General features: G+C 60.7%; 3 protein-coding genes across 3 annotated transcripts; 1 reads left to right on the top strand and 2 right to left on the bottom strand.

Moving 5' to 3' along the window:
* Positions 1-6,993: 6,993 nt before the first annotated feature.
* TOMM5 (translocase of outer mitochondrial membrane 5) lies at positions 6,994-8,093 on the top strand. Its single transcript, XM_038125942.1, has 2 exons — positions 6,994-7,202; positions 7,836-8,093. The coding sequence occupies exons 1-2, from the start codon at positions 7,082-7,084 to the stop codon at positions 7,868-7,870; spliced, it is 156 nt and encodes a 51-aa protein (XP_037981870.1). The 5' UTR covers positions 6,994-7,081; the 3' UTR covers positions 7,871-8,093.
* A 2,370-nt stretch (positions 8,094-10,463) lies between these two features.
* On the bottom strand, positions 10,464-13,385 carry EMC4 (ER membrane protein complex subunit 4). The gene is made up of 5 exons (XM_038125940.1): positions 13,227-13,385; positions 13,048-13,147; positions 12,571-12,724; positions 11,450-11,610; positions 10,464-10,543 (listed from the first exon to the last, which is right to left on the bottom strand). The coding sequence occupies exons 1-5, from the start codon at positions 13,301-13,303 to the stop codon at positions 10,508-10,510; spliced, it is 528 nt and encodes a 175-aa protein (XP_037981868.1). The 5' UTR covers positions 13,304-13,385; the 3' UTR covers positions 10,464-10,507.
* Positions 13,386-15,577: 2,192 nt separating this feature from the next.
* On the bottom strand, positions 15,578-18,359 carry EXOSC5 (exosome component 5). Its single transcript, XM_038125939.1, has 6 exons — positions 18,203-18,359; positions 17,767-17,880; positions 17,116-17,237; positions 15,992-16,132; positions 15,831-15,920; positions 15,578-15,742 (listed from the first exon to the last, which is right to left on the bottom strand). Exons 1-6 carry the CDS (start codon positions 18,306-18,308, stop codon positions 15,650-15,652), a joined length of 666 nt encoding a protein of 221 aa, XP_037981867.1. The 5' UTR covers positions 18,309-18,359; the 3' UTR covers positions 15,578-15,649.
* Between the last annotated feature and the right edge of the window lie 8,651 nt (positions 18,360-27,010).

The raw sequence follows: 27,010 nt of genomic DNA, 5'->3' as shown, positions 1-27,010 counted from the left end.
ACAGGTGAATTGCTTTTACCTAATGACCAATCAGCAGCAGCTGAGGAGGCAGTCATGGGTTTTTCATTATCATCTTGTGAAGCCTTCTGTCTGTATCCTTCCCCTATTATTCAGTTTTAGTATAGCATTCTTTAATATAATACAATATCATAAAATAATAAGAACATGGAGTCAGATTCTCAATTCCTCCCTGTCCTGGGGACCCAGGAAATACCACAGGTGAGCACTGTCAGAGAGTGACAGGGAGCTGCCAGGGCCCTCACCCACAGCAGATGCACCGCTGTGCCCTGCTGGGCTCTCAGGTGTCCCCCGGTGTCCCCGGGCCTGGCAGGGACAGCAGGTGTGATCAGCACCCCGCTGGTGCCCCAGGAAGAGCTGCTTGCACAGGCAGTGGGCTCACACCACAGCTGCTCCCCACCACCCCTGCCCCGTGGAAGCACGCAGCGCTCATTCCAGGGGATCCTGTCAAACATCCACCAGGAGGAACAGGAGGCTCGGCAGCCCAGCCCCACATTTGGAAAGCAACACCAGCTCCTCAAGGGCTCAGCTGCAGCTCTGGGCTCTGTGCCCTCCAGGAGAGCCCTGGGACAGACGAATCCACAAGCGAAGGGGAGGGAACGCAAGGTGATGGTTTTGGGGAAATGACTATCCTGTGCGTGCTCATTCCAGGAAAGTGAGTGTCTGTGAAGCACGGAATCCAAGCAGGAGCGTTTTCTGTGCTCCACAGGCACGGCATTCCAGAGGAGCTGTGCCCTGGTGCATCTAACCAAGCAGAGGATGGCAGGTTCTTAGTGCTGCATTGCTGGTAGGGATTTGACCAGCTGGTGGTGGTGCCACCATGGCCAAGCAGCTGTGCTGGTCACACACGGGGACCTGGCCGCTTCCTCCTCACAGCACTGCCACAGCACTTGAGGATCTCTGCAACCCCTTCTCACATTCCTTCACCCTTCTCCCAGTCCTTGCACTTCCTTTGTCTGCTCAATGTCCTCCCAGCCTGGAACTGTTTTTTCCCCACTGGTATTGATGCCTTGAGGAGGCTGAGCTGGAGCAGAGGCTGGGCAGAGTCACAGAATAAAGCAGGGATTTATTCAAGGATCTCCTCCATGGATCCACCTTGGGCAGCACGAGAGCCCAGCCAGGGCTGCACCCAAGAGGAACCAAAATGGTCCCAAAATGAACCCAAGATGGACCAAAATGGTCCCAAAATGAACCCAAAATGAACCCAAAATGGACCAAAATGAACCCAAGAGGAACCAAAATGGTCCCAAAATGAACCCAAGATGGACCAAAATGGTCCCAAAATGAACCCAAGAGGAACCAAAATGGCCCCAAAATGAACCCAAGATGAACCAAAATGAACCCAAGATGACCCAAAATGCACGGGCGCTCCCGGGGTCTCTCCCTTGGCTCAGCTCTGCTCCATTTGCACCTTGCAGTTCATTGTCCCATTCCAGCTTTAGCCCAGGCACTCCCACCCTGCTTGTTTTCCTCTCTGCAGCCCACGCTGTTTGTGCTCCTGGGCTGAGGTTTGGATCAGTTGCTCCCCAGCTGGAGCAGGAGTTGTTTTGTCTCCCTGCTCTGTGCAGAGAGCTCAGCATCCCCTGATGTGAGGCTCAGACCCGCACACTAAAGCAACACAGGATCTGAAAAATATCAAAGATGAAACCTGAGGCATCACTATCAGGTGGGGTTTAAGATTTGTGTCTAATTCAGTGTTTCTGACAGCTGAACCTTGGTGTTATCTGAGCTGCTCTGATCAGAGTGCTCAGGGCAGTGCCAGCGGGCCAGCCAGTGCCAGAGCACTGCTCTTCCTGCAGGGAATGGAAGGTGGAATTCTCCTGCATTTACGGGACTGATGCAGCTGAAGTGGTAATTGTGGTGTGAGCTGTCCAAGCTTTGGAGTTCGGAGGCTTGAGGGAATTCTGGAAAGCTGCCACGAACATCCCAGGAACAGCTCAGGACAGTGTCAAAACCAAAGCCAAGGCTTTCTCCGCCTTGCCAGGCATTTCACACCTGAGGTCTCTGGCCTACCCAAGGGGAACACCTCCCACAGGAAACGTTTGTCTCACAAGGGGACGGGCAGAACCGGGTGGTTCCAGTGCAACAGCCTGTGGCAGGAACTCCCTGCTCCCTGTCCTGGCACAGCTGTACTGCCCCTTAGCAGCACTCTTGTCCCCTCCTGCTGTTCCTCTCAGCCTCGGCTCAATCCTGAGCCGTGTTTTGTCACAGACATATTTTGTCCTGAGAAGCTGAGAGGCCTCAGGAATGAAATGTAACCAAGAACTCCCTGCTGCTGTGGGGTGCAGCAGCTGCATCTGGGGCTGGTCCATGGAGGTGTTTCTAATTAATGGCCAATCAAGGATGCAGCTGGCTCAGACTCTGCTCAGTCACAGCCTTTGTTATTCATTCCTTTCTGTTCCTGCCCAGCCTTCTGATGGATCCTTTCTCTCTGCTCTTCTAGTACAGTTTTAATATAGCATTTTAATATAATATATATCATAACATAATCAATCAGCCTTCTGTCACACAGAGTCAGGATTCTCATCTCTCCCCTCATCCTGGCTGCTCTGCAAATCTCACAACAGTGTTCCACTCGGCTTTGCCCAGAATTGCTCACATTCCTCCATCTCCTCCTGAGCAATGCTCTGGAAAGCAGCCCCTCTCTCACTGTTCCCACAGGAAGTGTGACTGGAGGAGCAGCAGGCACAAAATGCACGGCGAGACTCCTTGGTCCTCTGCCCAGATGGGCTCGGGACCTGCCAGCCTGCTCCTGCTAGCAGGGACTGGGGAGAGCCACGGGGCAGAGTGAATAACGAGGCTTCCTGGAGCTGGCACAGCCCTGAGTGTGTGTCAGCAGGGAAACTGGGCAGCTGTGTTGTGCTTTCCCTGGGGATTCTGCTGGGAAAGCTCTGGGGAGGGCAGTGCTGCATCTCCCATGGCTGGGACAGGCTGCCCTGGCTGGCAGCAGCTCTGGGAGCGAACGTCCTGTGACTGCTGGGGCTCCTTGGGAACTGCTGCTCCTGTGCTGTCACTGCCTGGGTGCTCTGGGAACTGCTTTGGGAACGCTGCTCCTGTGCTGTCACTGCTGGGGCTCTTTGGGAACTGCTGCTCCTGTGCTGTCACTGCCTGGGTGCTCTGGGAACTGCTTTGGGAACGCTGCTCCTGTGCTGTCACTGCCTGGGTGCTCTGGGAACTGCTTTGGGAACGCTGCTCCTGTCCTGTGAATGCTGGGGCTCTTTGGGATTACTGCTCCTCTCCAGTGACTGCTGGGGCTCTTTGGGAACTGTTTTGGGATCGCTGCTCCTGTGCTGTCACTGCTGGGGTGCTCTGGGAACTGCTTTGGGAATGCTGCTCCTGTCCTGTGAATGCTGCTCCTCTCCTGGGGCTCTCTGGGAACTGCTTTGGGAACGCCGCTCCTCTTCTGTGACTGCTGGGGCTCTTTGGGATGGCTGCTCCTGTGCTGTCACTGCTGGGGCTCTTTGGGAACTGTTTTGGGATCACTGCTCCTGTGCTGTCACTGCTGGGGCTCTTTGGGATGGCTGCTGCTCGGGGCCCTGGCAGGGCCTGCAGCCAGGAAGGCTCCACTAGCCCTGTAAGCACGGGCACAGTGGGAGCAGCTGCTCTGTCACTGCCTCTGCCTCGGGTCACAGGCAGCTGAGCTGAGAGAAATCCCTTTTTCCCTCTGGCTGCCTGCAGAGCCCAGGCAGTTTCTGGGAATGCTGAGTGGAGCCACAGGGCTCTGCCTGCTCCCCTCTCAGACACTTGTCACAGACATTTCTATGACAATCCTTTGCCAGGATTCTCTTCTCCTGAGAACCTGAGCAGCCTCAGGAATGAAATGTAACCAATAACTCCCTGCTGCTGTGGGGTGCAGCAGGTGCACCTGGGGCTGGTCCATGGAGGTGTTTCTAATTAATGGCCAATCAAGGATGCAGCTGGCTCAGACTCTGCTCAGTCACAGCCTTCGTTATTCATTCCTTTCTGTTCCTGCCCAGCCTTCTGATGGATCCTTTCTCTCTGCTCCTCTAGTATAGTTTTAATATAGCATTTTAATATAATATATATCATAACATAATAAATCAGCCTTCTGGAACACGGAGTCAGGATTCTCCTCTCTCCCCTCGTCCTGGGACCTCTGTGAACCCCACACCAGGCACCCCTGGAGCCCGTGGGCACCTCAGGCAGCATTCCTCGTGCTCTGAGTGCTGGAGGGTGTCACAGCTCCCCAGGACACAGAGCTTCGGGGCTCGGGAGAGGAGGTGTAACCCCAGCCCGGGGCGAGCTCGCAGCGTGCCCAGCCTCGGGCAGAGCCGTCCCGCACGGCCCCGGGGCTGGGCTGGGCCGGCTCTGCAGCCCCCACGGGCAGCGCCCTGCCGGGGGACACGGGCAGGGCTGGACACACCCAGGGGCCGCCAGCACCGAGGGGACAATGCCAGCAGAAAAGAGGAGCTCCTCAGGACAGTGCCTCTCGGAATCTCTTCTGATAAGAATGACCCCGAGATGCGTTGGAAAGTCTCTTTTCCCAGCCCAGCTGTTGAAGGAGGACTCAGGACTCTTTGGCTGCAGTTCTTAAGGTTGTTTGTTATTTCTCATCTCTTCCATTCTTTCTCTGGCCTGCCGAGATCTGTTCAGCAGATCAGCCAGGGGCACACTGGCTGCCTCCTGGGCTGGTGTTGTTTTTTATACTAAAAACTATGTGTACTATAGTTATGTTCCAATAGCTATCACCTATGTTAGACAGTCAGTGTCTACTCTAAACCAATCTAAAAGTGCCAACATCACCCGAATCTTGGAGGCTAGAAGGAAGGAGAAGGACAGGGCACGTGTGTTGTGAGATTTGCAGGGGTCCCAGGATGAGGGGAGAGATGAGAATCTCAACTCCGTGTTCCAGGAGGCTGATTGATTATGTTATGATATATATTATATTAAAATGCTATATTAAAACTATACTAGAGGAGCAGAGAGAAAGGATCCATCAGAAGGCTGGGCAGGAACAGAAAGGAATGAATAACAAAGGCTGTGACTGAGCAGAGTCTGAGCCAGCTGCATCCTTGATTGGCCATTAATTAGAAACACCTCCATGGACCAGCCCCAGATGCAGCTGCTGCACCCCACAGCAGCAGGGAGTTCTTGGTTACGTTTCATTCCTGAGGCTGCTCAGCTTCTCAGGAGAAGAGAATCCTGGAAAAAGGATTCTCATAAAATATCACGGCGACAAACACCCAAATCCCTCCATCTTGGGACCCCGAACCTCCACTCTAAAAATCCCCAAAATTCTACTCTTCACCCTGTGACAACTGCTGTTATGCTGCTCAAGCTTTTGTGACCTGTCATTCTCCATACAGAGTTGGTAGTTTGTTACAAGGGTCAGAATCAAGTCACAGGTGCCTTTGGCTGCTGCCAGGGCTTCAGAGCCCCCTGCCCGGGGCTCGGGCCATCCTTGGAACAAACTGCCAACTCTGTATGGAGAATGACAAGCCACAGAAGTTTGAGCAGCATAACAGCAGTTGTCACAGGGTGAAGAGTGGAATTTTGGGGATTTTAGAGTGGAGGTTTGGGGTCCCAAGAGGGAGGAATCAGGGCGGGCCCTGCCCTTCTTCCTTCTTCTTCCTGGCCCCCATGGTTTGGGGGATGCTGGCACTTCCAGACTGGTCTGGAGTGGACAGTCACTGTCTGGCACAGGTGACAGCTCTGGGAACAGAACTGTACATACAGCACACGTAGTTTTTAGTGTCACAGACAGCAGCAGCCCCGTGGGAGGGCAGCGTGCCCCTGGCTGAGCTGCTGAGCAGATCGCGGCAGGCCAGGCAGAAAATGTTCAGATAACAATTAATGAACAGCCCTGAGAACTGCAGCCCAAGAGTCCTGACTCCTTCAACAGCCGGGCTGGGAAAAGGACTTTGTAACACATCTCAGGTCATCCTGAGCAGAGGAGGCTCCGAGACTGGAGTCGTGGATTGCACTGAGCACCCGGGTTTACACACTGAAATAAATACTGAACTGAAATAAATGCTGAACTGAAATAAATACTGAACTGAAATAAATACTGAAGTAAATACTCGGCGTCTCTCCAGTGTGTCACTGCTGGCTTGCTGCGTGTTGGGTAACAAACGTGATTTCTGTGTGCAGCTGTGGGATCCTGGTGCGTGCAGGTCTCTGGGAGAGCTTCAGGCTTGATGCAGCCCCAGGCCCTAAAAAGGAGCACAGGTGATGTCAGCACTTGGTGCGTGATGGCTTGGGCTCTGCAGCAACTGGACGCTGAGGGGGGATCCCGTCCATCCATGCCAGCATCTCCAGCGGCTGCCGGAGCACGGGCCGGGCTCTGCTCGGCGCTGCCGGGGCCAGCAGCAGTGGGCAGCGAGCCCAGGGCAGCGAGTGGCAGGCCAGCAGCAGGGAGAGCTCGTGTGCATGGAGGGGCAGAGCCCTGGAGTGTCCCTGTGTGAGACAGGAGACAGGCAGCTCCAGAGGAGCCCTCCAGCCCCACATCCCCTGGGATTCTGTTACTCAGGTGCTCTCCCACACACAGCCAGGCCTACCCCTGTCCCGAACCCGGTTCTTCCCCCAGAGTGGAGGTATTTGGGGTATTTACAGGCCTTTATCTCAGATTTGCTGGGTGGCAAATCCGCCAATGAGCACAGCCACAGCCCTTCGCTGCTGGCAGCTGTGTCAGGCACGGGCGCTGCTGCTGTACTGCAGGTGCCCCGGCTCTGCGGGTAATTAGCGCCCTCCCTGCCGCGGCCTGACGAGCCCCTGCCTGCTGCCCCTGCCCGGGGCCGCGCTGGCTCTGTCTGTGCTGTCCCTGCTGCGCTGCCCTGCTCCTGGGCGCTGTCCCTGTGCTCCCCGCCCGCGGTCCCGCCCTGTCGCTGTCCCTCCGTCCCCGCTCCCCGTCCATGTCCCCTCTCCCCTCACGCCGCACCGGAAGTGACGCTGCCCCCCCCGCGCGCGCGGCCGGTCACGTGTTTCCGCCGCGCGTGGCCGCCAGCGGCGCCGGGGCCGGGTCGGGAGCGGGACCGGGAGCGGGACCGGGAGCGGGACCGGGACCGGGATCGAGCTCCAGCGGCGGCTCCAGCTGCGCGCCGCCATGTTCCGCATCGAGGGGCTGGGGCCCAAGATGGACCCGGAGGAGCTGCGGCGGAAGATGCGCCGCGACGTGCTGGCCTCCGTGCGCAACTTCATCATCTACGTCGCGCTGCTGCGGATCAGTGAGTGAGCGGGGGTGAAGGCCCCGGCCTGTGCCGGCCCGGGCTCCGGGGCTGTGCCGGGCCCTCGTTCCCGGGGCTGTTCCGGCCCCGCACTCCCGGCCTGTGCCGGGCCCTCGTTCCCGGGGCTGTTCCGGGCCCCCACTCCCGGCCTGTGCCGGGCCCTCGTTCCCGGGGCTGTTCCGGCCCCGCACTCCCGGCCTGTGCCGGGCCCTCGTTCCCGGGGCTGTTCCGGGCCCCCACTCCCGGCATGTGCCAGGCCCGGGCTCCGGGGCTGTTCCGGCCCCGCACTCCCGGCCTGTGCCGGTCCGGGCTCCGGGGCTGTGCCGGGCCCTCGTTCCCGGGGATGTCCCGGCCCCGTGTCCCCAGCATGTGCCAGGCCCGGGCTCCGCGGATATCCCAACCCCGCATTCCCCGGCCCCGCACTCCCAGCCTGTGCTGGTCCGGGCTCCGGGGCTGTTCCGGGCCCTCGTTCCCGGGGATATCCCGGCCCCGCACTCCCGGTGTGTGCCGGTCCGGGCTCCGGGGGTGTTGCGGTCCCGCGCTCCCGGGACGTGCCGCGTCTCGGGGCCGTGCCGGAGCCGCCGGGGCTGCTGCACACACAAACGCCCGACTCGTTGTTGTTTTCTCCCGCAGCTCCCTTCATCCTGAAGAAGCTGGACAGTATATGAGCCCCGAGCCGGCGGCAGGCCCTGCAGCTGCTCTCGGCGGCGGGAGCGGCTCCGCATGGCTCCCGGTGCGTGCCGCGGCTCCGTGCGCTGCGAGCCAAGCCCCGCGCCGCGTCCATCCCCGCGCTGAGGCTGCCCGGCTCCCCCCCGTGCGTGTGCACCGCTCCCAGCCCCCCGCAGCGTGCTTCAATAAACGGCACAGCGGCTGTGCCACGACGACCAAGTCCCTGGAGACTCCCTGCCTGCTGCATCCTGGGAAGTTACCCATCTGCTTCCCTTGGGAATGAAATCCAGGGCGCTCCTGAGCTCAGGGCACCTGGTGGCTGCAGGGAGGAACTGGCTTTCCCCCCTCCTGTCTCGGAAGGGATTTTCCTTCTGCTCTGGCCCAGGGATGGCCATGCCAGGTGCTGGTGCTGGGGACAGTGCTGGGGACAGCGCTGGCAGCAGGGTCAGGGCTCTGAGGGTCTGGCTCTGGTGGATGAGGTGTGTTCACGCTGACCTTGGGGAAAGGAGGGACACCACGCAGGTGTCCCCGGGTCCGGCACAGGCCCAGAGCCCTGTAAGACCCAGGTGGGATCCACATGGATCGTGCCCCTCAGAGCAGCCGCTGCTGTGCCTTGCTGCTCCCACAAATGATCCTGCCCTCCCAGTCCTGGGCGCCTGCCAGCAGGGAAGCTGTGATTTTCCAGCACCAGCCAGGCCTCTCTTCACACCTTATCACCCAGCCTGGTGGCTCCTTGCCCTGCTGACGGGTCCCCTCCCAGGGCAGGCTGTGTCATTCCCAGGGAGACCCTCCCGCTGTCCCCTGGAGACACAGCAGGAAGGACCAGAGCCGGCTGGTGGGCACAATTCCAGGTGGCCAGGAAGGCTCTGGCTGTGTCGGGAGCACAGGGCAGGGACTGTCCCCGGGCTGGCCCTGCCCAGGCTCCAGCTCCAGCTGGGTCCAGCTCTGGCCCCTCAGCTCAGGCCGGCCCTGGGGGGCTGGAGCGTGTCCAGGGAACGGAGCTGGGAAGGGAACGGAGCCCAGGAGGGGCTGAGGGAGCTGGCACGGGGCTCAGGTGGAGCAAAGGCAGCTCAGGGGGACCCTGTGGCTCTGCACAGCTCCTGACAGTGCAGATGAAGAATGGATTGCACCTGGCGGGTGAGCACAATGATCGTTTAGGAAAATCCTTAGACCGTGGAAGTGCACAATCAGGAGCGCAATAAACATTAACCGAGGGAGGGAGTAAGAAACTACACCCCACTGATTGCAAGCCTCACTAATTAATGAGCCAGGCCGCCTCTGCCAGCCTTCCTCCTAACTGGGCACAGCAGCACCGGTTCACCCAGCGGTCAGACCCAGCTGGGGGGTCACGGGCCACCAAAGACCCCCGGCACAGGGGGATGTGTGCTGGTGGGAGGGAGTTAATGACTCCAGGGAAACGGGAGGGAGCGTGTTAATGAGTTCAGGGAAGCAGTCACCACGTTCCTGTTTGTTCTGGGAGACCCTGTGAGCACAGCGAGAGAGCAGCCTCAGGGTGGAACAGCGGGAATTTCCCCATGGAAAGGGGGCTCAGGGCTGGAAATGCCCAGGGGGTTTGGAGTGCCCATCCCTGGAGGTGGCACTCGGAGCCGTGGGCTGGGGACAGGGTGGGGACAGGGCACAGCTGGCACTCCCTGGGCTGGGGGCATTTCCCAGCTGGATGAGTCTGTGGGAGGTGTGGCCGTTGGGAAACGCTGTGCTGGGGTCACCGTGCCCGGTGACAGCCCGGGACAAGGGGTGGCATCATCCTGTCCCCGCTGAATGGCCCTGGGTGACACCCATCCCTGCCCCCAGTGCAGCTGGGAACGCTGGGGTGGTGTGGAAGGGCACTGGGAGCTGCTGGGATATACTGGGATATACTGGGCCATGACATCTCATGCTCCAACTCGTGCAGAGGGCACAAGGCCACGCTGGGAGGCACTGGTCCATACTGGGGAGCAGAGGTTTGGGCTCTACTGGGAGCAACAGCGGAAGAAATTACTGCAGAAGTGGGGAAAAAGTATGAAAGAATGAGGGAAAAGGGCAAAAACAGGGCACAAATGTGCAAGAAGTGATGAGAAAAACAGTCAAAACGGGGCAACTACCGAAATAAAAATGTGAAATGTGGCAGAAACCAGCAGTGGGCACACCCAGCACCATCCCAGTGTGGGCCCAGTGCTCCCAGTACAACACCAGCACTCCCAGTACAATGCTAGTGAGCCTCGGGCAGGATCCCAGTATGGCCCCAGTGCTCCCAGTGGCATGAGCTGCAGTCAGATCCAGATCATGACAAGATCCCCAGTGTTCCCAGTATGAGCCCAGTGCCTGCAGGACAGAGCCAGCCTCAGGCTGCAGCTCTCCCCATGCAGGCCATTCCCAGTGCTCCCAGTGTGGCTCCCAGTATGGTCCTGTGGCTCGGAGAGGAGCCCCCAGTGCTCCCAGTGCAGACTGCCCTGCACTCCCAGTGCTCCCAGTGCAGACTGCCCTGCACTCCCAGTGCTCCCAGTACAGCCCAGTTGACATTCCTCAGTTCACCCCCAGCCAGTGCAGCCTGGGCTGAGCCCCCAGACCCTGAGAACTGCCGCAGAAACGATGTCACCATCCTGCCATGGCCTTTATTGGGGGGTGGGCGCAGGGGGTCACAGGATCAGGCCCCCCCCAGTGAATTCCATTCGCTGCCAAGAGAGGGGAGAGAGCAACGCGTGAGTGGGGGGCCCCGGCGGCTGACCAGCCCCCCTGGCTCTGGGGGTGACCCCATAACCCCTGACTCTGGGGGTGACCCAGGAGTCTGCAGGGTGGTATCAGCACCCCTGGCTCTGCGGGTGACCCCATAACCCCTGACTCTGCAGGGTGACCCCAGCACCCCTGACTCTGGGGGTGACCCAGGACCCCTGAGTCTGCAGGGTGACTCTGCAGGGTGACCCCAGCACCCCTGACACTGCAGGGTGACCCAGGACCCCTGGCTCTGGGGGTGACCCCAGCCCCCCTGACTCTGGGAGTGACCCCAAAACTCCTGACTCTGCAGAGTGGTATCAGCACCCCTGGCTCTGGGGGTGACTCTGCAGGGTGACCCCAGCATCCCTGACTCTGGGGAGTGACCCCAAAACCCCTGACTCTGCAAGGTGACCCCAGCACCCCTGACACTGCAGGGTGACCCCAGCACCCCTGACTCTGGGGGGTGACCCCAGGACCCCTGACACTGCAGGGTGACCCCAGCACCCCTGACTCTGGGAGTGACCCCAAAACCCCTGACTCTGCAGGGTGACCCAGGAGTCTGCAGGGTGGTATCAGCACCCCTGGCTCTGGGGGGGGGTGACCCCAGCCCCCCTGACTCTGTGGGGTGACCCAGCCCCCCTGACCCTGGGGGATGACCCGGGACCCCTGACTCTGGGGGGTGACCCTGCAGGCTGACCCCAGCCCCCCTGACCCTGGGGGTGGGCCAGGACCCCTGACTCTGGGGGGTGACCCCAGCCCCCCTGACTCTGGGGGGTGACCCCAGCCCCCCTGACTCTGGGGGGTGACCCTGGAGGGTGACCCAGCCCCCCTGGCTCTGGGGGGTGACCCCAGCACCCCGGGCTCACCTGCGGGGGGGTGACAAAGGCCAGCCAGTCGGACGGGCGGGTGGGCAGCAGCCCCATGGCCTGGCACTTGTAGAGGGCCAGTGCCAGCCCCAGCCCGTTGCCCACCAGGAACACCAGGCCCTGCAGGGCCCGCCGGCTCGAGCTCTCCAGGGCCTTCAGGGCTGGGGGGACAGAGGGCATGGGGCGCCTGTCAGTGACCCTCAGGCTGCTGAGCTGGCACAGGGCTCACGGGGGTGGGCAGCACCCCGGGGGGAGCGCTGGGCAGAGGGGAATGATCTGGAGGGGGCTGTGGGACACATCTGCCCATCCATGGGGCTGTGAGACACCCAGGGGGGCTGTGGGGGGGGGCTGTGGGGACACCCACTGGGCTGCAGGGACCCCCAGGAGGCTGAGGGGACAACCAAGGAAGTGCAGGACACCCAGGGGACAGAGGGGACACCCAGGGGAGATGTGGGGACATCCAGGAGGCTGCAGGGACACCCTGGAGACTGTGGGGACATCCAGGGATCTGTGGGGGTACCCAGGGGACTGAGGGTACAACCAGGGGACTGAGGGGACACCCAGGGGCCTGTGGGGACACCCAGAGATCTGCGGGGACACCCGGGGACTGCAGGATATCTGGGGACTGTGGGAACATCCAAGGGGGCTGTGGGGACACCATAGGGACTGTGGAGACACCCAGGGGTCTGCGGGGACACCCAGGGGGCTGTGGGGACTCCCAGGGGGATGTGGGGACACCCGGGGGGCTGCGGGGACACCCAACAGGACTGCGGGGACACCCAAGAGGACTGTGGGGACACCCAGGGGACTGAGGGGACATGGAGGGGCCTGTGGGAAATCCAGGGGGCTGTGGGGACACCCAAGGTTCTGTGGGACACCCGGGGACTGCGGGACATCTGGGAGTTGTGGGGACACCCAGAGCTCTGTGGGGACACCCAAGGGGGCTGCGGGGACACCCTGGAGACTGTGGAGACATCCAGGGGGCTGCGGGGACTCCCTGGGGGCTGTGGGACACCCAGGGCACTGTGGGACACCAAGGCACTGTGGGACACCCAGGGGGCTGCGGGGACACCCTGGGGGCTGTCCCCATGGGCCTGTCCCCGCAGAGGAGCTGCACTCACTGGCAGACAGGGACATGAGGGCCTGCAGCGGGCGCCAGCCCATCATGCAGACCATCATGGCCGGGAAGATGGAGATGGTGTTGCCGGCCATGTACATGATGAACAGGTTCATGGGGATCTGCTTCAGCGGCGCCAGAGCCACGTCCCAGCAGCGCTGCAACGACACGGGGCCGGGGGGTGTGGGACACGGCGTTTGGGGAATCCCAGGATGGGGATGGGGAGCCGGAATTTGGGGGATCCCAGGCCGAGGACCACCCGTTACGCGTGCCCGGGGCTGGGGGGACCCGCAGGGCCGGGGCAGGGGAGGGACGCGGGGCAAGGCCCATCCCCACGGGGAGCCGGGGCGCGGGGGACCCGGGCCAGCGAGCCCCGCGGCGGGCAGGCACCACTCCTGCAGAGGCGCCCGGGCTGTGCAGGGACACAGGAGACCCCCCCGCAGCCCCGCGGAGCGCCGGCCGTCCCCCCGCTCCCTCGCACCTTCTCCATGAGGATCTTGTCGCTCTCGTGGACGCCGCCCTCCCCCAGCTGCCGGTCAGCGAAGCCAAGCGGGCCGCGGCCCTCGGCGGCTCCGCGGGGCCTGCGCACAGCGGGGCGGGTCACCGTGAGCGCTCGGTATCCCGGCTCCCCCCGCGTTCCCCGAGCCCCCCGGCCCTCACCGAGCCCCCGGCGCCGCCCCCAGATCCAGCGACCACTTGAAGCGGCGGCCCCGGAGCGCCGCCGCCGCCGCCGCCATGTCTGCGCCGCGTCACGTGGGCAGGCGCGTGCGCGGTCACGTGGGGCGGCACGTGAGGCGCCCCGCCCCCTTCCCTTTACACACGGCCCCCCTTCCCCTCACGAATGCCCCGCCCCTTCCCCTCACACATGGCCCCGCCCCTTCCCCTCACACACACGGCCCCGCCCCTTTCCCCTTGCACACGCTCCCTTCCCTTCACACATGGCCCCGCCCCTTCCCCACCCGCACAAGCCCACGCCTTTCCCCCTCACGAATGGCCCCGCCCCCTTCCCCCCTCACCCTTGGCCCCGCCCCCTTCCCCTCACACACACGGCCCCGCCCCTTCAACTCACACACAGGCCCCGCCCCTTACACGACCCCGCCCCTTCCCCTCACACTCACGGCCCCGCCCCCTCTTCCTCACACACGGCCCCGCCCCCTTCCTGCTCTCACACACGGCCCCGCCCCCTCTTCCTCACACACGGCCCCGCCCCCTTCCCTTTACACACGGCCCCGCCCCCTTCCCTTTACACACGGCCCCGCCCCTTCCCCTCACACTCGGCCCCGCCCCCTTCCCCCTCACGCACGCACAGAACTCCCCCCTCTCTCCCCTTGTTTCGCCTTTCTCCCCCCAGCGCGGCTTCCCTGCGCCTGCTGAGGATTTATTTTAGTGGGGGAGGTAAGGTTTCCTGTGGGGTCTCTTTTGGTTTTGATTATTTTCTAAAATAATTTTTATTTGGTAGGGGTTGGCAGCTCGATTACGGCTCCCGCTGCACCCCTTTGTTGCCCCCCTCATGGAGCCCAAAGCCCCAGTGAACCCCGCTGTGCCGGCCCATATCCCTGTGATAAATGCGTATTTTATGACTGGCTTCTTGCAAATATCAGGATGAATGTTATATGTGTTATGTTAGAAAGTGATGCTGTATTAATTTTCTCAAATATAGTTTTAGGTTATAACATAATGTTAAAATGGAAACGATGCTGTGGGATATTCTTTGAAAGAAAGGAATGAGGTACTGGCACCAGACAGCAGCCACAGGACACCTCAATCTTTCAGAGAAAGAGAATTTATTGCTCCCTTATCAGAAGAAATAAACTTCTTCCCGCCTCACTCAGCCCTGAGGGCACCGTCAGGATTCAGAAGAAGAAGCTGACACTGCCCAGCCAGAATCCTGTGTTTGGATGGAATTTCTGCACCATGGATGAGGTGTATGAATATGCAACAGGCTGTTGCTTTTAAGGGTTAATCCTCTGTTAACGTGGGTCCTTTTTCGGGCTCATTTTGCCCAGAAAAGGCACCCGGACTGTCAGTAACTCTTTGTTTTTACTGCCCCGTATTGTCCTAATCCCAACTGTCCGAACTGTTATTACTCTAATTATGTCGCTATTTTTATAACCATTTCATTATTATGAAACATTTAAAATTTTAAAACCAAATGACTGGGCACATCCCCCACTGCTGACCGCTGCTGCCTCCCCTTGGACCCCCGGTATTGCCCCCTACACCCCCAGTGCCCCCCGGCAGCCATGTTGGGTGTACCAGCACGTGTGTGGCACCCCAGAACCGCCATGTTGGGTGTACCCGCACACGTGTGGCACCCCAGAACCACCATGTTGGGTGGACCAGCACATGTGTGGCACCCTGGAGCCGCCATGTTGGGTGTACCCGCACATGTGTGGCACCCCAGAACCGCCATGTTGGGTGTACCTGCACGTGTGGCACCCCAAGGCTGCCATGTTGGGTGTACCAGCACATGTGTGGCACCCCAGAACCGCCATGTTGGGTGTACCAGCACATGTGTGGCTCCCCAAGGCCGCCATGTTGGGTGTACCCGCACATGTGTGGCACCTCGACGCTGCCATGTTGGATGTACCCGCACACGTGTGGCACCCCCGGTGCTGCCATGTTGGGTGTACCCGCACATGTGTGGCACCCTCGAACCGCCATGTTGAATGTGCCAGCACATGTGGCACCCCACGCTGCCATGTTGGGTGTACCTGCATATGTGTGACTCCCCACGGCTTCCATGGTGGGCATACCCACACATGTCTGGCACCGTGGCGCTGCCATGTTGGGTGTACCCGCACACATGTGGCTCCCCAAGGCCGCCATGTTGGGTGTACCAGCACGTGTGTGGCTCCCCAAGGCCGCCATGTTGGGTGTCCCACCAGGCCCATGCCCACGCTGTGTCCGTGTGTCCCCATTCCGGGGGTCTCAGGAGCCAGCAGGGCCTGGGACACGTATCCCCAGAGCTGTCCAGCCCCAGTGGCACAGGATGGACTCAAGAGGCAGAGTGCAGGGAAAACAGTCCTTTACTGAGGGCTGGGGGCCCAGGCCAGTCCAGCTGCCCGCAGGGTGTCCCCGGCTCAGCTCTTGGAGTAGCGGCGGCGCACGGAGTCGCGGTAGAACTGGAAGATGGTGCTGGCGGCGCGCTGGGCTGCGGCCAGGCACTGCTGCATCTGCACAGGAGCGGGGTGAAGGGCTGGGCCTGAGGGACCCCCTGTGAGGGAGTCCCCCACCCCAAAACCCCCCCAGGGAGGGCCTCACCTCCTCCACAGAGCAGCTGCCCTTGGTGGTGGCCATCAGCACCTTCCTGTCGCTGCTGGCGATGGCAAAGGTGAGGATGGCGCGCGCCTCCTGCGGGGACAGGGGTCAGGAGGGCTGGGAGGGCCCCCCAGAGCGGGGCCCCCCCTTCCCCCAGGGCTCACCTGCTCCTGTCGGGCCGTGGGGTCCAGCAGGATGGTGCCATCCGGCTGCAGGGCGCAGGTGACTCCGCAGAAGAGGGCGGCCAGGGGCAGCCCCGCATCCAGCAGCGCCATGCAGGCGGCGTTCAGGCAGCACGACAGCAGCTGGGGGTGTCAAGGCACCTACAGCACCAAGAGCGCCCAGCCCCCACGCCCCCAGAACCCCCCAGTGCTGTCCCTCTGTAAGTGTCTGCCCGAAGGGTCTCTCATCTGCCTCACGATCGTCGTGAAAAGGCAGAAACTGGGAGCACTGAAAAGATCCTGTTGAACATCCTGGTCTGGTGGGAGCTTGCCAGGGCCCCAGGACTAGAACTCGAGTTATTGTTCGCAGGTGTGCTTGCCCACCCCATGGAACACTGCACCCAAAGGAGAGGGGGCACTTTGCCTTTCTTCACCTGCATCGCTCCGCAGCAATGGCCCTGGAATCTCCCCACCTCCTGAACTGGCTGGACTCTTTTCTGGAATGATCTTTTGGTGGTCCCCATGGAAGACCCTACATCTACTGTGCAGCCACCGTGATAGACAAACTGAGATGGGAGAAGCCTTTTCTCCAAGGACTGGGACATGAGACCCCGACATGGAACAGCTCCCCTTCCTCCCAAGGACTGAGACCGAAGCCTCTAACCTGGGGGGGGTGTGGGGGAGGCAAGCTGCTGCAGGTGTGACCACTGCACCAAGAAGACAACGGCTCTTGCCCACTGCTGAGATCACAGACTATTGTATTTGTCTCCCCCGCTCCACAATTTCCAATAGAGTTATCATAATAAAACCCCTGAGTTGGTTTGAGATTTCGAGCTCTCCCCCGACGTGAATACGACGAGTGCTGTCGATGGACTTTGAAGGACGTCATTGTCTCTGCGTTTGGTAGCTATAAACCTTTCCTTTCCCCTCTTCCCTTCTTTTCCCTTATTCTTTCCCTTTTCCCCAATTCCCCCAACGCATTTTGCTGCTATCATTTAATAAACTGAATTGCTTTTTGATTGTTACAGCAACCCCCTTTGCCGCGCCGGTGTTTTCTGCACCCTGAGCTGAACCCAAGGAACCGCGGCGGTGAGGACGCCCCGCGACCCGTGCGGAGGGAAGGATACGGAGCCGGCGTCGCTGAGCACCTGCAGCACCAGGGAGATGGCGGTGCGCGGGTGCAGCACGCCCAGCACCACGGCCTCGCACGTCTGCCGCAGCAGCTGCTCCCGGCTGCGCTCCAGCACGCCTGCGCGACGGGGAGCTCTCAGCACCCAAACCCCCGTGCCCTGGCACCCGGGGCTCGGGAGAGGAGGTGTAACCCCAGCCCGGGGCGAGCTCGCAGCGTGCCCAGCCTCGGGCAGAGCCGTCCCGCACGGCCCCGGGCAGCGCCCTGCCGGGGGACACACCCCGGGGCCGCCAGCACCGAGGGGACAGTCCCAGGAGCAGGGAGGAGCTGCTCGGGACAGCGCCCGGGAGCAGGGCAGCGCAGCAGGGACAGCACAGACAGAGCCAGCGCGGCCCCGGGCAGGGGCAGCAGGCAGGGGCTCGTCAGGCCGCGGCAGGGAGGGCGCTAATTACCCGCAGAGCCGGGGCACCTGCAGCACAGCAGCAGCGCCCGTGCCTGACACAGCTGCCAGCAGCGAAGGGCTGTGGCTGTGCTCATTGGCGGATTTGCCACCCAGCAAATCTGAGATAAGGGCCTGTAAATAACCCAAATACCTCCACTCTGGGGGAAGAACCGGGTTCGGGACAGGGACGGGACTCCGCGTGCCCACCTGGCAGCCCCACCTTGGGGCGCAGCAGCACCTCCAGCGCCGCCCGGTCCGGCAGCTCCTTGCTGATCTTGGCCTCGGCGGGGCCGTACAGCCCGGCCAGCACCGAGGTGTCCCCTGCGCGCACAGAGCAGAGCTCACCGTGAGGAGCTGCCCCGGGAACGGCAGCCCCGGCACCCCGCGGGAAGGGTGGCAACGGGAGAAGGGGAGCCCCGGGACGCGCAGCACCACAGACCCTGCGGGAAGGGCTGGGAAGGAACGAGGAGCCCCGGGAAGCAGAGCCGGGATGGGCTGGGAAGGAGAGTCTCAGGAGGGGAAGGCTGGGAAAAGGAGCACCAGTAAGGAAAGAAAGGGAGCCGGTGTGCGGAGCAACACAGACCCTGCGGGAGGGGAGCGGAGGGAAGGGAAGGGAAGTCCCGGGGAACGCAGCCCCACAGACCCTGCAGGAAGGCGGCCGAGCCGTCGGGCCGCGAGAGCAGCCCCAGCTCGCAGGAGAAGGGCCGCAGCCGGCACTGCCCGTCCGCCACCTCCAGCTCCACCGCCATCACCACCGTCCCTCCGCTTCCGCCGCCGCTTCCGCTTCCGGGGCGCGCGGCAGCCAATCGGCGCCCGGCGTCGCGCTAGGCCCCGCCCCTCGCGACTTGGGACCGCTCCGGCGCGGAGGGAGGGGCCCGCTACGGAACAGCCCGGCCTCGGGGAGGGCAGGGCAGGCACAGCGGGGGGAGGAGAGGGCAGCGCGGGAAGAGCCCGGGACAGCGCGGCCTCAGGGAGAGCGGGGAGAGCGGGGACAGCACGGGGACAGCGAGGACAGCACGGGGACAGCGAGGCCTCAGGGAGAGCGGGGACAGCGGGGACAGCCTGGGGACAGCACGGGGACAGCACGGGGACAGCACGGGGACAGCACAGGGACAGCGGGGACAGGCCGGGGACAGCCTGGGGACAGCACGGGGACAGCCTGGGGACAGCACGGGGACAGGCCGGGGACAGCACGGGGACAGCGGGGACAGGCCGGGGACAGCCTGGGGACAGCACGGGGACAGCACGGGGACAGCGAGGCCTCAGGGAGAGCGGGGACAGCGGGGACAGCACGGGGACAGCGAGGCCTCAGGGAGAGCAGGGACAGCGGGGACAGCACGGGGACAGCCTGGGGACAGCACGGGGACAGGCCGGGGACAGGCCGGGGACAGCTGGGACAGGCCGGGGACAGCGGGGACAGCACGGGGACAGCGAGGCCTCAGGGAGAGCGGGGACAGCGGGGACAGCACGGGGACAGCACGGGGACAGCGGGGACAGCCTGGGGACAGGCCGGGGACAGGCCGGGGATAGCGGGGACAGGCCGGGGATAGCGGGGACAGCACGGGGACAGCACAGGGACAGCGCGGGGACAGGCCGGGGACAGCGGGGACAGCACGGGGACAGCCTGGGGAGAGCGGGGACAGCACAGGGACAGGCCGGGGACAGCGGGGACAGCACGGGGATAGTACGGGGACAGCATGGGGACAGCGGGGACAGCACGGGGACCTTGGGGACAGCACAGGGACAGCACAGGGAGAGGGCCGGGGACAGTGGGGACAGCCTGGGAACAGCCTGGGGACAGCCCGGGGACGGCCGGGGACAGCACGGGGACCATGGGGACAGCACGGGGATAGGCCGGGGACAGCACAGGGACAGGCCAGGGACAGCGGGGACAACACGGGGACAGCCCGGGGACAGCCCGGGGATGGCCGGGGACAGCACGGGGACCATGGGGACAGCCTGGGGACAGCCCGGGCTCAGGGAGAGCGGGGACAGCCGGGGCCGGGCCGGCAGGAGCTCCCGGGGGTGCAGCGTGCGGTGTCAGTTCGGCCATTCGGAACGGACAGCCGCCAGCCCGCGGGCACTGCAGAGCTCGCTGCTGATCCGTTCTGTGTCTGCTTGGAAACCCCTCCGGACCCCGTTCTGGGACCCAGTGTCACTGCGGGACACGACATGACAACACGCTCGCTGCTGCTCTCAAGGTGAAGGGAACAGGGGACGTTTATTTTCTGACTCCAACATTTACAGTTTTCCAAAAGTGACAGTGGATTGGAGGGTGGCAGTGCCACCTCCCCAATGACCCTGGACAAACCAACAGTCCATCAGATTCCTCCTCCTCCATAAAGGAATGCAAAACAATGAGTTATTTACAGGAAGCGTGTGAGAAAGTTCATTAAGAGAATGTAAACATCAGAAGGCTTAGGAAATCTTAAAAATCAGGGCGACAGTCCTGCAGATCCATGGCCAGAGGCGTGAGTGTCACAGGATGCTGTGGGACGCGGGGCAGGGAGGCCCTCGTGGAGGTGTTGAGTAACTCAGTAATTTGTGCTGATTAAAACTGAGCGTGTATGGAATATGTCTGAATTACAAAAATCGTAATGAACACCGCGCTCGGGACAGAGAGCAACCACACGGGATGGCGGCTGGCAGGAAGGGAGTCAACATATGAAGAGGACCAGGCCTGACCAGGAGCCACCCAGCGATGATGGCCCATGAAGATGTCCAGCCTGAGCCATCAGGAACAGGCATCTGAATGCCTGATTTATATTAGATAATTACAATACATTATATACATATAATTATTATGTTAAATAGATGCGGTATCGCACATCGCTTCCCGGACGAGGTTTTTGTGCAGAGCAGGACACGGAAAGAAACCAACGTGGATGTGGAGAGCACTGAAAGAAGACAAAGAACTGAGCCTCGGGCTAGAAAAAGAGTATAAGAACGGGCTCTGCCGTGCGGCATGCGTGAACCGTGGGGGCTTGATGTGACAGAGGTCAGGCCGGCGCTCACCCAGCTCCGATCCCGGCCTCGGCGCTGTCCCTCAATGGTGTGGCTTCGGGACTGTATAGTGGTCACGAAATTTTTTTTTTTTTTGAAATTAAATTGGCTCGCTCAGTTTTTGCCTGTAACAGGTGGGCACCGGCCGGGGCTGCCCTCTGGACACAGGAATTGCCCGTGGCGTCGTGACCCTTCTCAGTGCTGGCACACAGGACGGGGTGAGGAGCTCCCAGCTGTGGATCTGTCACTCATCCCAGCTAGATGGTGACAGGGAAGCGACAGTCCCCTCTCTCCCAAGCTCCGCTGATCCCAGCTGCCAGGGAAGGCGTGGCGCAAAACAAAAGAGCAGCACAGTTCCTGGGATGACTTCATTTGATGGTAAAACTTCCCCTCTTCAGCGTCCCAGCACCCCGAGCTCGGGGCAGGCAAAGCTTGTAAACAAGAAGAGGGCTGAGGGGAGGATACAATCTTCAACTAATCAGGAGAACTAGAGATAAAATACAAATATTCAAGTATCAACCAGGGAGGAATCCCAGGGGGAAAGAACAGTTTCAGTGAACCAATGAAGTTTAAAGAAGTACGAAACCGACAGGGAAGGTGCTCAAGAGAAGGCAGGTTTTAGGGAGAGAATGGCATTTAATAAAATGAGGAGTAAAGAAAGTTCTGGGAGAAGGGGCAGAGACCAAAACGCAGCACAAGAAAATTGCAAATCAAACAATAATCATACTAATAAAACAAAAACCACACCACAACATGGATCCATCTCCGGGGCTGGTGAGGCTGAAGGACAGTGCAAACCTCCAGCAGCTTCCTCTCCTCCTGCAGCTGCTGCTCCGTGCCCCTGGAGCTGCCTGGCAAAAAAAAGCCCCACTGCGATATATAGCTTAGCATAAATTCGTGCTTGTGAGAATTATGTGTATGAAATGAATTATGTTTGTAAAATGCCTGTAAGAGATAATCTTAAAAAGTTTAAACGCTGGAGTTTAAAAAGTTTGACGCTGGAGATAGAGAAGGGTTACTGTCGCAATACGACACGAAATGATGACACGGACACTGCTGCCCTTCAGGTGAACAAAAAAGAGGGACCTTTATTTTCTGACTCTATAAAAAAGTGACATTGGATTGGAGCGTGACAGTGCCACCTCTCCAATGACACTGGACAGACCAAGAGTCCATCAGTTCTCTCCTCCTCCATGAAAGAATGCAAAACACAAGTTATTTACAGAATTGTGTGTGAGAAAGTTCGTTACAAGAATGCAAACATCAGAAGGCTTAGCAAAGTCTTAGAAAATCAGGGTGACAGGTTACCCCACCACATGGTGAAATCCAGATGGCAGCAGAGCGGAATGCCAAATTGGCATGAAAAGAGAAGTGGCTCCTGAAGGAATGGAGCTGATCTCAGGGAGCACCACAAGGATCAGTGTCAGATAACTGTCTTACATTAAGATAAACCCAGTGCCGAGTTCCTAGCCAGCCTCCAAGCATTCATCTCCTCCTGGAGACAGCATTGTCCGAGGCAGGACAGAGAAAAGAGACTGTATGAATATGCGGGGAAAAGAAAGGAACAGGAGGAACCTTGCCTCGGGCAAGAAAAACTGTATTTAAGCAGGCTTCACCAGATGGCATGTGTGAACTAGGACGATAGAGGTCTGATCTGTGTTCACCCAGCGCTGACCCCGGGGTTGACGCGGTCCCTTGGATTGTGGCTATCGAGAGCGTGTATCAGTCGTGAAATAAAATACTTTTTAAATTAATTATTAATTATTAAATTAATTGTTACCTATAACACCCACCAAGGCACTCCCAGCCAGGCGCCCTGCCTCTGCCAGCCTTGTTGCCAGCCTCAGCACACATCCCAGTGGTACAGGTAAAATCTGATTGATCCGAACCAATAATTAAGAGAGACAAATTAAAATAAAAGAAACAGAATTTATTTCGTGAATCGAAATAAAAATTTCAATAGCCACAATCAAAGGGACAGCGTTGAGCCTGGGATCAGCACTGGGTGAACACAGATCCGACCTCTGTCGGAACCCCCAGTGTTCTTGAAGCTCGGCTGTTGAGCCTAAGTTTTATACTGTTTTTCTTGCCCAGGGCGAAGTTCCTCTTCTTCTTTTCTTCTCCTTCGCATATTCATGTGGTCTTCTTTCTCCATGGAGTTGGAAGAAGACTGGGTCCAGGTGGACAAAGCAGTTCCTGGGCGTACAAGAGCAATCTCCCGGAAAAGATGAATGTTAATTCTCCGGTCATTTTCGATGGGTGATGGCTTGGGTGCTCCTGAAATCGCCCAACATTTCCGCAGTGTGACCACCTGCAATTTCACCAGGTAGTGAGGTAATCTTCTCTTGAGCCCCACTCTGCAATTGCTAAACCTTGGAACTATCCCTGACAGGCATCCCACAGATGTATTTCATTTCATACATATCCTTTTATAAGCGCGAATTAATTCCTTCATTTATGACATGTGAGAGCTGCCCAGGGTATCTGTAAACCCACACCCGAGCAGAGGCTGCTTCCCTGTGGCAGCGACAAGGGGACATCACCTCCAGCCCCTTGTGTTTCCCTGCCCTTCCAGGGGCTCCTGGGCAATTCCTGCTTGGAAAGGACTGTAAGACTCTGTCCAAAGTTTCTCTCATCTGCCTCACGATCGTAGTGAAAAAAGGCAGAAACTGGCACCACCGAAAAAGGATCCTGTTTTGATATCCTGGTTTGGTGGGGCTTGCCAGGGCCCTGGGACTGGAACTTGAGTTATTGTTCACAGGTGCGTTTGTCCACCTCATTCTACACTGCTCCCAGTGAAAGGACAAGGAGCACCTTGACCTTCCTGCGCCTGCATCGCTCTGTGAAAATGGCCCTGGGATTTTTCCACCCCCAAGCCTGGCTGGACTCTCTTCTGGAATTACCCTTTGGTGATCTCCACAGAAGACCCTTCACCCACTGTACAACCACCGTGGCAGATGGACTGGGATGGGAGAAGCTGCTCCCTCCAAGACTGAGACATGAAACCCCTTTATGGAAAAGGCTCCTTTTCTCCTCCAGGACTGAAACCTCTAACCTGGGGGGAGGAGGAGGGCAGTGTGTGTGGGGGAGAACAGCTGATCAAACTGAGATGTTTGCCTGCAGGCAGTGACCACTGGACCAGGAACACAATGGCTCTCCCCCACTGCTGAGATCATGAGACTATTGTATCTTTTCCCCCCTCCTTCCCAACTTTCAATAGAAAATTCTAATAAAAACCCCTCGAGTCAGCTAGCTAACTCAAGATCTCCCCAACGTGAAGGCGACTCCTCGACTGGACGTCGGCTGGACCCTGACTGGAATTACATCGCCTCTACGTTGGTAGCTATACCCATTCCCTCTTTCTTTTCCTTTCCTGCAGGGTTTCTTTCTCTCTCTCTCTCTCTTCCCCAGTCCCCTCCAATGCATTTGGCTGTGATCATTCAATAAAGTTCACTGATTTTGATTGTTGCTGCAAACCCCCTTGCCGTGTTGGTGTTTTGTACCCTGAGGTCAGATAACGAACCATCACAGTCCTGTCCGTGAGGTGGATCGTGACAAGGACTGATGGTTTCTCATCACTAACACTGAGAAATGTCTACAACGGGCTGACTGAAGGGTTCTGAAAGGGGATGGGAAGTTCTTCTGGCAAAACATGATGCAGCAATCTTTCTCCACACCTGTGCTTCACTCAGGATCCCCGCACCTGCAGCAGCCTGGCCATCGGCGGAGGGGGACACTGTGTCATGGAAACAGCCTTTTATTTCCTCCTGAGTTTCTTCCTCCTCACCCTCACAAGCCGCCAGGATTTGCAGGCCCTCATCCCCTCAGAGCGCCGGCTCACCCGGCCCAGAGCCCGGCGGTTCCAGCCGCGGCGTGGCGCGGAGGGGCCCGCAGCCGGTGTGTCCTCCTGCGGCCCGGCCTGGGCCCGGTGCTGCTCGGGCTCACCGTGGTTCCGCTCCTGCTCGGCGGGGCCGGGCGTGGCCGGGGGGCAGCCGGGAGCCCCGGGTTCTGGCTGGCCGGGCCGGTCCCCCCGGCTGGGCCCTGCAGGGTCCGGAGCCAGGGCGAGCACGGGGGTCCCGCCCGGCGAGGAGCGGCTGGCGCTGGCTGCGGGGCTCTGCGCCTCGTCCCGCTCGTCGTCAGGGCCCGGCCGTGAGCGCCGCCGCAGCCAGGCCTCCCTGCAGCCGTGCACGGCGACGTGGACGAGGCCGTGTATCAGCGGCGCGGTGTAGTCGCCCAGGTAGCGGTGCAGCATGTGGGTGAGCTCGGCCCTGTCGGGGCCGCAGATGCACAGCGTGGCCAGCGCGATGGTCTCCACCTGCCGCGCCTCCCACCAGTGCGGGCCGTAGATGGTGTCCAGGCTGTGCCGCAGCCAGGGCCGCACGGGCTCCAGCAGCCGCTCGTGGCCCTGCAGCAGCTCTGCCCGCAGCTCCACCGGGAGCTCCTCCTCGGCCTCGGGGCCCGCCGGCTCAGCCGCGGCCAGCGCTGCCCGCAGGGCGGCCGGCCCGGGCGCGGTGTAGACCAGGCGGAACAGGGCGCGGCGTGGCCAGCGGCCGGGCCCCGGCGGCGCTCCGGCCGGGCTCAGCAGGCACTGCAGGAAGTCGTTGTGGCTGAGCACGGAGAAGCGGGCGCTGAGCACGGGGCTGGCGCACAGCGGGCACGTGGCGCTGGCGGCCGTGTGGCGCAGCAGGCAGCCCAGGCAGAAGCGGTGGCCGCAGGGCACGGCGGCCGTGTCGCCCTCCACACTGCGGCACACGGGGCAGTTCCACTCGGTCTGCGTGGCCTTGCTCGCGGCCGGCGGGGCCGCGGGGAGATGCAGGGACAGGACGCTGCCCATTGCTGGGCCCACAGCTGGACTTGGGGATCTCGAGGGTCTCTTCCAGCCTTGGTGATTCTGGGATTCTGTGGCGCTTCCAGGGCGTGTCACGCGCTGCAGAATGGAGAGAGGCCGTGAGCGCTGGCTGTCCTGGGGCTTGCAGGGGAGGAAGAAAGGCCCTGACCCTCAAGGACACCCTCCCTCCTCCCCGAGCCCCAGCCCGCCAGTGGGGAGCATTCCCCACGGGCTCACCTGCAGTGCTGCAAGCGCCGCGGTGCCGGCTGAGCAGGCCAGGCAGGGCTCGGGACATGGGCAGGGAATTCCCAGGGGCAGCTAAAGGAGACGCCTGGCTGGACTCTCCAGGCCCCAGAGCCTTGCTTGGCAGCAATCCAGGCTGGAGCCACGCTGCCCTGCCAGCGCCCAAGTACAATCAGGGAGGGATGTGACATCACAACACAGCCCCAGTGATGGCGCAGACACTTGGTTTGTCACCCTCCCCCAGCAGGTGACATCACAACAGGACATTGGTCCCCACAGCACCAGGGGAAGAAGGAAAATACTGCTTCTTGTGTTCACCTGTTGTGTTTCCATGCTGCTCTCAGCCACCTGCATCCATGTCCGTGTGTCCTGTCCTTAACCTTGGCCGAGGTCCCCTGTGAGGGACAGCCCTGAGCCCAGTCACGGCTTCACATGGAGACAGGGCTGGGTGCTCCAGCGTGAGCCACGGGGCTCCCCAAAGGCACCCAGAGCAGTTTCAGCTGTCTGATCACACCCAGAAAGCACAGGCACCCTTCCCTCTGGGGCTGCTCCTAAATCACAGAATCAGAGAATGAGCCAGGTTGGAAAAGACCTCTGAGACCATCGGGTCCCAGCAGTGACCAAACACCTCCTCATCACCTAAACCATGGCACCGAGTGCCACGTGCAGGCTTTGTTAAACCCCTGCAGGGACGGCGACTGCACACCTCCCTGGGCAGCCATTCCAGTGCCCGACCCCTCTTTCCTCCCGATGTGCCCTGGCCTTCCCCTGGCACAGCTCGGGCTGCATCCTCTCGCTCTGTGCCCACCCGGAGCAGAGCCAGCCCCTCCTGGCCACAGCCAGCCCCTCCTGGCCACAGCCGCCTCTCAGGAGCTGCAGAGGGTGAGGAGGTCACCCCTGAGCCTCTCTCCTCCAGGATAAACACCCCAGCTCCCTCGGCTGCTCCTCACAGACTGTGCTCAGTCCCCTCCCCAGCCCTGCTGCCCTCTCTGGACACGCTCCAGCCCCTCCACGCCCTTCCAAAACTGCAGGGCCCAGCACTGGACACAGCAGTCGAGGTGCTGCCCAGTGAGTGCCCAGCACAGGGGAAGAATTGCTGCCCTGCTCCTGCTGACCACAGCATTCCTGAGCCAGGCCAGGAGCCACCGGCCTTCCTGGCCACACTGCTGGCTGCTGCTCAAGCACTGCTGGCCAGCTCCCCCAGGTCCCTCTCAGCCCTGTGTGAAGCCCAGCTCTGCTCTTTCCCCAGCTTGTAGGTGGGACAGTGAGTGTGGGAGTCCATAAAATCAGAGGGTTTTGGGAAATCTGCAGAAGGCTCGGAGCCAGCAGAGCTGTGGCTGGAGCTGAGCACAGCCATGAGATTGGCCAGCAGAAAAA

Source organism: Motacilla alba, chromosome Z (genome assembly GCF_015832195.1).
Source record: "Motacilla alba alba isolate MOTALB_02 chromosome Z, Motacilla_alba_V1.0_pri, whole genome shotgun sequence".
Taxonomy (NCBI): domain Eukaryota; kingdom Metazoa; phylum Chordata; class Aves; order Passeriformes; family Motacillidae; genus Motacilla; species Motacilla alba.
This window is presented reverse-complemented; position numbering and strand designations above follow the sequence as displayed.

Excerpts from the sequence above, each read along its gene's own strand:
- TOMM5 (XM_038125942.1), top strand. The coding sequence starts at position 7,082 with ATGTTCCGCATCGAGGGGCTGGGGCCCAAGATGGACCCGGAGGAGCTG. Across the intron at positions 7,203-7,835 it reads CGTCGCGCTGCTGCGGATCA|CTCCCTTCATCCTGAAGAAG; the intron begins GTGAGTGAGCGG and ends TTTCTCCCGCAG.
- EMC4 (XM_038125940.1), bottom strand. The coding sequence starts at position 13,303 with ATGGCGGCGGCGGCGGCGGCGCTCCGGGGCCGCCGCTTCAAGTGGTCG. Across the intron at positions 13,148-13,226 it reads GGGGCGGCGCCGGGGGCTCG|GCCCCGCGGAGCCGCCGAGG; the intron begins GTGAGGGCCGGG and ends CGCTGTGCGCAG. Across the intron at positions 11,611-12,570 it reads CCTCATGTCCCTGTCTGCCA|CCCTGAAGGCCCTGGAGAGC; the intron begins GTGAGTGCAGCT and ends CTGTCCCCCCAG.
- EXOSC5 (XM_038125939.1), bottom strand. The coding sequence starts at position 18,308 with ATGGCGGTGGAGCTGGAGGTGGCGGACGGGCAGTGCCGGCTGCGGCCC. Across the intron at positions 16,133-17,115 it reads TGCTCAGCGACGCCGGCTCC|CTGCTGTCGTGCTGCCTGAA; the intron begins GTATCCTTCCCT and ends TGACACCCCCAG. Across the intron at positions 15,743-15,830 it reads GCAGCTGCTCTGTGGAGGAG|ATGCAGCAGTGCCTGGCCGC; the intron begins GTGAGGCCCTCC and ends GCTCCTGTGCAG.